Source organism: Pyrus communis, chromosome 1 (assembly GCF_963583255.1).
Source record: "Pyrus communis chromosome 1, drPyrComm1.1, whole genome shotgun sequence".
NCBI lineage: Eukaryota > Viridiplantae > Streptophyta > Magnoliopsida > Rosales > Rosaceae > Pyrus > Pyrus communis.
Genome location: NC_084803.1, coordinates 7,413,932 through 7,423,567, shown reverse-complemented (window position 1 = coordinate 7,423,567; position 9,636 = coordinate 7,413,932). Strand labels below are relative to the sequence as shown.

Below are 9,636 nucleotides of genomic sequence, written 5' to 3'. Positions count from 1 at the left end.
ATATCTTCAAATAACAGCGATAATACCACGAAATATATTTATTTGTTTTTATCTTATATGTCTACGTAATGCGTGTTTGGTTGCATGCACGTGAGGTGGTAGAGATGAGTGTGACATTGTCACACAATGATAAAAGTTACCTCTTTTCTTTTACTTTTTCGTCCTCCAAAATCTTTTACATTATGCTCGTAGACTCCCCTAAATGTCCATCTCTTTCATCTTTCTTTTGCACGGTTTTCCACCCTTGCCCATCTGCATATATCTTTCATCTTTTGCTACAGAGAAGCCTTTGGGTATTTAGTTACACACCAAAATACAAAATCCCTCAAATTTTCTACCAAAAAATTCCTTTTTATTCTGGTCCTATTTTCCAAACCAGATAGATTAATCATAGGAATGTGGGAGATATCATTGAGATCATGAATTCAGTATTCAACGGACTGTAGTGGAACTATGTTGCCAAACTGCAAATTCACGACTGATCAATTCTTATGTAAACTCTAACCCAAGCTAACAGGCTCTCGAAAAACCTTAGTAACCTTAGTTCAAGTATTACCAAGTTAATTTCTTTTTGAATTGGCAAGGATGTTTTAATGGTGCTAGTTTTTTTTTATTTTCCGTTAAGAAAAAGGAAATTACAATACAAAACTCCGAGCACAACTGAAACCTAAACAACAAAAAATTGAAGGTTGAAAGAGAAGTCAGCGTCCCAAACATGAAAAAATTGTAATTGTAGGGAGTGATCAAGAGAAGTCAACACATCTGTCGTGAAATTTGCCTCTCTAACAATATGTTTGAAAAGAAGCAACCAGTGTTGGATTTTCTCTTTGGATTTGCCTCTCCACAATAAATTTTTTCAAATGTGAATGTTGCATGGTGAATTTCAACCCACCAGAAAAAAAGAATGTGCATTTTCTTTTGCTTTAAGGGTAAATAAACTCGAAGATAGAAAACACGCAAAAGTGACAGTTGTAAATGAACTTTGGTTATGAACAACTATACTTAGAATTTGCTAGTATTGCTACCTAGCTACCGTCTACTTCTGAAATTTCTAGCCTTGTGTCGTTGCCTGGTTGAAGATGAAATTGCATCAATGCAGGTTCTCTAGGAAAAGGAAGAGCAATTGTTTCATGCTTAGCATTAAAACAACATCGGACATGCTTGGTTGATCCACGGCTCTTTCTTGCACGCACAAAAGTCCCATCAAAATTTCTCACATGACTTCACTAATTGAACAAGAAGCAACCAGTGTTGGATCCATCAACTCTATGCTCTTGCCTTCTTTCCAAAAACTCCAAGCCTAAAACAATGAATTTCACACATCTAATTAATTAGCAACAAATACATTGACATATATAGAAAGTAATTGGAAATATAGATGGAGTTGAGGGGTTTATTAAAGTAGCTTACTCTGCCAAGTAAGTTTAGAGAAAGGTCTGCCACAAAGAAGGCTGTATTCTTCTTGCCACTTATTATCTCTAATGAGATCACTGCAAAAATGAACAGATCATGTTTTTCAGAAAAGAGGCCATCCATGGCATACTCTGAAAACACATAACATGTACTAACAATCAAAGGAGTTAACACTCAACAAGCTACACCTCATGGTGTGAGAGTGAAATTTATTGAAATATAATGTAAAAAGTGAAGAAAGTTGATGTTACACTATAAAACCGATTGGTAACATGGAGAGTATAGCCAAATTTACTTATAACCATGTAGGATCCCTCCTTTCATCAATATGGGATTCGTTTTTGACAAGAAGGTACACCTAGTCAAGTAGCTACATAAATCTTACCTCTCAAGAAAAACAAATACAAAAAACAAAAAAATGGAGGGACAGTAAACTCACAAAGGTACGTAAATTATCTCTTTTTTGTCACCTACAATTGGTGCAAAGATAATGCATAAATTGAAGCTTAGAACTTAGAGGTCTAGATGAAGACACCAGCCATATATAGGAGCTATACCTAGCTTTTATTGTGAAATTGAATTTCTACGATTAAACAAAATCTTGAGTGATTCTTAAACTGCTTTCCAACACAAACTCAATTGCTCTTCAGCAAAGTCTTCTTACTCACAATCTCAAAGTCTCCTTTGGAGCAAAAACTGCCTATGATCCCTGAGATAATTTTTTTTTTTACAGTTTGCTAGCCTGTAGTATAATTCGGTTGATGTACAATTTCAACCACCCTAATTTCCTCTCCATGGCACATGTTTTATACTAAGTTCAATTCGACTTCAGTGATCTCAATGGACATTTGTAGCATTATTTTGCCCTTCATGACCTTAACATTGCTAGAGTTTTACTGCTTTCTTTACATTTCTAGTTAATTTAGATTTCAAGTTACATAGCTTGGCCATCGGCCTAAATTTTACTTTTATGAATGTTTGTAATCTTGATTCCATCTTGAAAAATTACATTATGTTTATCTAAAATCTTGATATATATGATATCAGAGCATGTTAATTGACTACATCCAAATTGAGTATGTACTTTGACTTGCCGAAACTATGGAGTTTACTACCTTGTCTTACTTTTGCACTTAAATGACCAATGTAGAATAAGTTGCATATGTGTGCAACTATGCAGTGGTCTCGCGTAGGAGGTGGTGTTGAAGAATACGAGAATCTCAAATTGGAAAATGGACAAATATATATATATATATATATATATATATCTTTATTAATTAATGAAACCCACTTTGTCAATCAAAAGAGGATAAAAATATTACTTAGTCTTCTATCACACAAAAAAATGATGGGCAATAATGTAATTTCATATGTCCAAATTTTACTGTTTTTTATTGAAGCCTTGCCTACAGGTGATGTTAAAATTCCTCTAATATTAAAAACAAAAAACAAAAACCTCTCACTCCACCCCCACGTTCTCTCTCCCCCTCTCCCTTTCAACTTCTCATTTTCTAAAAAAATATGTTCATACACACAAAGTGTGTAGGTAAATGCTAGTGTGTGTATGTATATATATATTATAACTAGATGGAGTCGACACGCAAATGTTGTGTAAATAAAAGGAATATATATAATAAGATTAAAAGTAGATGGAAGGAGAAAAAGTAGGGAGTGAGACAGAGAAATTTGATAGATTAGTTGGTATAATTACTATATTATCCTTAATTTTTATGTTAATTATTCAATTTATTAAGACTGATAAGGGCATAAAGGAAATTTTACATTTTTTTGTTGACAAAGAGGGTTTTCCAAATAATAGTATAGATAAATGATTGCACTTTTAATGACACCAAAATCTTTAGTGATAAAGCTATGATCTACACCTGCAATGATCTGAAAGTGAATTTTTTTTACATAATATTAAATGATTCCACTTCAAAATGACATAGAAATTTTTGTGACAAAATTTCACACATGCGCTACTATGCAGGTGATAAGATGTACTTGTCAATCTAGCGAATGTTCCACTTCTAATGACACTATGATTAAACCCTCACACATGCATTGATGCATGCTTTACAAGTTGTACAATAAGATAATACCGATATGGTAGTAGAGAGTCGTTGTGCGGTCTATCTAAAATCTTCACAAAAAGCAATCAAATAAATTTATTTTTGGACTGCAAAGATGCAGTCTCCACTCAATTGGTGTATATCGATGGGCACCCGAACATGGCGGGCTGTTAGATAAACATAATTGTATATGATATATTACAACATTAATACAAGTGAACTAAACTCTACAACAAACAGCAGCCTTTGCTACCTAGCATGTATTGTTGAAGTCGTCACATCTATTGTAGATTGATGTCTTTGCCTACTTGAAGATGAATCTGCATCAGTGGAACTTAGTTGACTCCAAGATGCAGGTTCTTTAGGAAGAGGCAGAGCAAATGTTTCACTGCTTAGCATCGAAACAACATCCGACATGTTTGGTCGATCCATAGCTCTTTGTTGCACACACAAAAGACCCACCTGAATGCATCTGGTAACTTCATTACTCGAACAAGAACCAGACAATGTCGAATCCATCAATTCATTGCTCTTGCCTTCTTTCCACAAACTCCAGGCCTAAAATTAAACACCCCAATTTCAAAAATCTTAATTAAAAAAAAAAAAAAAAATTAGTACGCAGTTGTAGAATATGCTTACATTGCCTAGTAAGTTTAGTGGATCATCAGCCTCAAAGAAGGCAATGTTCTTCTTGCCACTTATGATCTCTAATAAGATCACTCCAAAGCTAAACACATCTGATTTTTCGGAAAAGAGGCCACCCATGGCATACTCGGGAGACATATAACCACTAAAATCAGAGGTTATATGCATCAGGAACTGAATTAATTAAAGAAAAAGGTACAGAGACCATATATATCAAGACCAATATTGGTGTGTGAGCATTATGTTAACTCTCGGAAAATAACATGCTGCAAAGCCTTTTAACTTACAATGTACCAACAACCCGGCTTGTTTTTCCTTTAGTGTCACTGTCTGTGAAAATTCTCGCCATGCCAAAATCTGATATTTTAGGGTTCATGTCACTATCCAAGAGAATATTGCTCGTCTTTAAATCGCGGTGAATGATCCTTAATCTTGAGTATTTGTGAAGATATAGGATGCCTTGAGCAATCCCTTCAATAATGTTCATGCGCTTTCTCCAATCCAAAAGCTTCCGTTTGGTTGAATCTGCACTCAATCGAACAAAATCAATGAGAAAATAGGAAATTATAACACCAACATTAAACATATGTAGAACGTGTAAATAGCTAAAAGATCAAACTGCACAAACCAAAAATGAAAGAATCCAGGCTTTTGTTGGGCATATACTCATAAATTAGTATACTTTCTTCTCCTTCAATGCAGCATCCCAAAAGCCTAACCAAATTCCTGTGCTGAAGCTTACAAATAACTAACACTTCGTTTTTGAACTCCTCCAACCCTTGCCTCGAAATTTCGGACAACCTTTTCACTGCAATTTCCCTCCCATCCATTAGCAAACCCTGCAATGGGTAATTTTCATTACATAAAAAACCAAGCACGTTGAAGGTTTCAAAAAATTAATCTTGACAAAGACGAATACAATTGTGATTAGCTATGTAAAGCTGTGAATTAAGTTTAACTGACGGCTTGCCTTATAAACAGGGCCATATCCACCTTCCCCCAGTTTATTAGCCTTGGCAAAGTCATTGGTCGCAGTTTGTATAGAAGAAAAACTAAACAAGGGCAATTCTTGATCCTTTTGCCTGCCTAATTCCATTATATTCGCAATTTTAGCTCCGTTATATTGAATTGGTGACACGTCGGTGGAACCAATTTGGAATAATCTCACTTGAACCGAATTGATAATCTCTTGTTGTCTGCTTGCTTCATCTCCTGCTTACATTAAGTAGGAAAATAGTGTCAATCATTACGGACATTGAGCAATGCAACCTTGCTAATTACAATCACATGAACCGATCAAACCTTGAAGTCTCCTTCCATAATGCAGATAGCAGCATAACGATATTGGCATAAGAATCAAGAGGAAAGCCAAGGGAACTGCGATAGCCAGCCAGAATTTCAAATTTTTACCATCTGAAAAGTGAAAGACAATGCCAACATTTTGCTAGTAAGTGTTAATTAATTAACACTAACAAAAGTAAAAAAATTGAAGGAATTAAAAAATTTGTGTAAATCTCACCATCTACAAAGAGGGAGATTTGAACTTGAGTATAAGCGGGTTGACACACTATCTTAGCCAACTAATCTCCTAAACCTTTTGTAAACAATAAGTCTTCTTGACTGAGTTTGAGATCTCTCCAATAGATTCTATTTTGCAGGACATAATTTATCTCCAAAATCTGTTATAATACTGGAATCGTGTGATGTGTATGTTATTATATTCAAATTTTTGTTTGAAGGTGTATAATTATAAGGAAAACTAACGAAAAGTTCAAATTTTTTTTAGTTTTAATGAAAAATGACAAATAAAGGTGTAGTGAATAGTATTAAGGAAGGATAAAAATATGGTTTTTCGTTAAAAGTAAATAGTACCAAGAATGTTTAATTAAAACTCATATTATTATATGCAAGTTACAACCTTTAACTGCAGCTATACGCTATCGAATGAGAATATCGTTTTAGATTAGTATTATAAGTTATTGTAATTATGATCGATATGTATATAGTCGTCTCGCATATTTTTTTTTTCATTAAAATACATTGGTTAATTACATAAAGTCAAACAAGAAAACTAAAGAATTCCAAAATACCTAATACGTTTCTGAATACAAACTACATGTTGATTAAACAATGCACCGAGATAAGAATATAAATTCGCTATTTGGTTGTCACCATTAATCCAAGTATATACTAATGTATTTTTGTTGATGTTACCTTATATTGCAAACTAGCATATACTATGTATAGGAATGTTCTGTTGTAGTTAAACTAGTTGTCTTGTTATTATTATACTAATGTGAATAATTAATCTGGGATGATCTAATAATATAACATGACAGATCATATAATAAAAAAACCAAACTTTTGATTGTATCTTGCACACCCTTATTTGGGAACTTTAACGAAAAGTTTACAGTACTGTTCATTTTAACGAAAAATCATATTTTTACATTTATTTTATCATTATCGTTAAAACTCAAAGTTTTTAAGTCATTTTTATTAGTTTTTCTTCCTTATTTTGTTCCTATTCCTACATTTTTATTTAATTATTCAATTTAGAAGGGCAAAACTAACTACGACTATGTCAAGAAAGAAAATATGTGTGAGGAAATCACTTTCTCTTTTCGAAACAAGGAATGAGTCAAAACCCTCACCCTCTCTCTCGAATCAAAATAGAAGGGATTTTTGGTTTGGTCAGTTAAATTTAAGACATTAATAGTTCTACTTACCACTTGAAGAAGTACTACCACCACGAATGTAAATAATCCCAGAGCCCTTCTCATCAACAACCTTCAAAATATCCTTCTTACTCTGATAATAAAGTTGACAAACTGGTTGACCATCTTGAACCGCAACAAATGCAGTGCAAGAACAATTGCTCTTGCACAATGTTTCACAATCACTAGTACCCATATAAATGGATCCATTATTAAACGCAGATGGCAACGAACCATTCATCACAGAAAAATCATCGCCACGGTCACACATAGATGGTAAAGTCGCCAAGCATTTTCCGGTATTACCCCCGCTTGAGTCCTCACACAAACTATGACTCACAGACCAAATATTCCCGTTTGCCAAAAAAAACTGGTCCAAATTTCCAGTTGAAGACATGACAAACCATATGAGGTCGTACTTCTTATTGTTGCTAAAGGTGTAGTAGGCAGCTTCTTCATCAATGGTTTGGTACCTAAAAGTGTAGTCATTATTTTCAGTTGTGTTGTCAAAAATAAACCTTAGGTGTTGTCCATCCCAGAACGCGATATCCATCTGGCGTCCATCTCCTCTCCAAACAGTAAGCTTTGTGGAGTTGATCCGGTCCATGGTTAAAGTGAAGAGACCACGAGCTGGGTTTTGGGGGCTTGCCCAAGAAACAAGGATGTTATAGCTTGGCTGCGTTGTGTTTAGTTCAAACAACCCTAGTTCCATCCCAGGAAGATATGTATCACTTGGTACATCAAAACTTTGCCATATAACAGTACCTATAGAAATCCGACGTATTAGATATCGATGTGAAAATAAATCTCAAGGGTCTGAAAACACAATAATGTCTGAATTATATTATATATGGAATTTTGACATATAAAAGTACTAATAACTGTTGATCAACAAAAAGAAAAAGATATGTTGGTTGGGGTATGAAAACAGATGTTGTATCCAATAGGGCTACATGTTAAAAAGGGGAATATTGGAGAAACAGAAATTATATACTATCAAAATCTCAGACCGTGCCTGTATCTGCTTCTTTAAGCACAAAATTTCCAGTTTCGAGAAGCGTTGCAGTTGTGTTGGGGGAGGAGGCAACATTTTCTGCGTTGACTATGACTTGCACTAGTCGACGGTCAGAGAGAAGCAGATTCCCAGACCGGATTTGTAGCACACCGGAGGAATCCAATAGGGCGACGTCGCGGTTACCAACCCAGACAACCTTGGTAGCATCAGCTTTGAACCAAATTCCCAGGTAGTGATATCCCGAAATGGTTTCGTTGAAGAAGCCAAGCTCGAAAATTCCACCGGCTGAGACTAGGGTTTGGTTGTCTGTCAGCATGTCTGCAGGTGTGAGTGTGTCTTTTGCATGAGATGGAGATGAAGAGAAGGAAGACAAAGAGATCAAGAAAATTGTAAGAGGAAGAAACATGGCCATTAATTTACAGAGATTAAGGTGCAGATCTGATCATGGATTATTTGAAACTAGTGATAGTAGAGAGATCTAGATGAAGATCCAGCTATGATCTATCCAACAATGAAAACCCAGCTAGACGCTTAGCTAGCTGAAGCCTCATAATCTTCATTAGTCAACTGTTTGGGGTTGTCTATATTCTGAGCCAGATTGAAATAGAAATACATATATATATATATATATATTTATGTATATATGTATATTGGTCAATAAATTACTCACAGAACCGGCTTACAGTTTTGTACAAACCAGTTGACCCAAAAAATTACAGTTTTTTTCTCAAGATGAAAATGCTAAAGAGTACATAGAATCCAACAGAATTGCATGCCAAAGAATCGAACACATAATGCGCTTCACATAGTGACAAACTGACAACTACATGTTTTCAAAGTCATCTTAAACTTTAGGCATTGAACAATTCTTAACTTTCACCAAATCAAGAAAATTCTTATCTTTTAATCCCTGTACAACTAAATAATAAAATTAAAACTCAAAGAGTATAGCTCTAGTACTAATGCATATACTTTTAAGTAAAGTTATAATATTAATAGGTTAAACAGTTAGTTGTTAGGGGAGGAGAATAGGTAGGTATAAAACTCATAACATAGTGCATAAAGTGCGTAAGCATAGTTGTTTTTCACCATTGTAGTAAAACGTCATTTTATTAAGAGTGCATTTTTGCTCGCCACCTTCAAGTGGTAGTAATGCTCATTACTCTATTTATCACCGTTACATAATTTAAGTTTTGAGATCATCTAATGATAAATAAGATGATGAACATTACTATCACTTGAGAATAATGAACAAAAATATTCCCTTCTATTAAAAAACCAAATATGCAATTCTGACATAAGAACATTACTATATTCTATTTTCCGACATAAAAAATTGTTTACTTTTTTTTACTTCTTTGGTATAAAGAATGGATGATGACCGCAGAGGTGGGTGTATTGACTTTGACAATATCAAACTTTCTTTTAGAAATGCTGATGAGATTCTCAAAATGGGACTCTTTCTGGATGCTGCTACCTCACAATTTAATATTAGTTTTCCTACTAATATTATAAAATATTCTGTAAAAAATATGAACTGACACATCAATGCAGAGCCCAACTTTCAAAAGAGTCTCCTTACATTTATCGAAAATCCTGGCCAGATTTTATCAACAAAATTCTGGTCAAAGTTGAGCTTCCCCTTGGTTAATCAACTCAACGCAAATATAGTGAACCTTGTTAATAGAAAGATATTAGATTTGCTAATGATAATGTCCAAGCCCTAAGTTGTAGGCGCATATCCAACAGATTTTCAAATATATCAAATTTAGTG

General features: G+C 34.3%; 1 protein-coding gene across 1 annotated transcript; it reads right to left on the bottom strand.

Annotated features, from left to right (window-relative positions):
• Positions 1-3,734: 3,734 nt before the first annotated feature.
• Positions 3,735-7,559, bottom strand: LOC137729803 (putative G-type lectin S-receptor-like serine/threonine-protein kinase At1g61610). The gene is made up of 7 exons (XM_068468841.1): positions 6,860-7,559; positions 5,433-5,543; positions 5,101-5,345; positions 4,759-4,969; positions 4,418-4,655; positions 4,125-4,275; positions 3,735-4,043 (listed from the first exon to the last, which is right to left on the bottom strand). The coding sequence occupies exons 1-7, from the start codon at positions 7,557-7,559 to the stop codon at positions 3,735-3,737; spliced, it is 1,965 nt and encodes a 654-aa protein (XP_068324942.1).
• Positions 7,560-9,636: the final 2,077 nt, after the last annotated feature.

What these genes read in the sequence shown, in the direction of transcription:
- LOC137729803 (XM_068468841.1), bottom strand. Translation starts at nt 7,559, where the DNA reads ATGGAACTAGGGTTGTTTGAACTAAACACAACGCAGCCAAGCTATAAC. An exon ending in TTATGGAAGGAGACTTCAAG is followed by an intron (nt 5,346 to 5,432) that starts GTTTGATCGGTT and finishes ACTTAATGTAAG; the next exon opens with CAGGAGATGAAGCAAGCAGA. An exon ending in CACTAAACTTACTAGGCAAT is followed by an intron (nt 4,044 to 4,124) that starts GTAAGCATATTC and finishes GTTTAATTTTAG; the next exon opens with GCCTGGAGTTTGTGGAAAGA.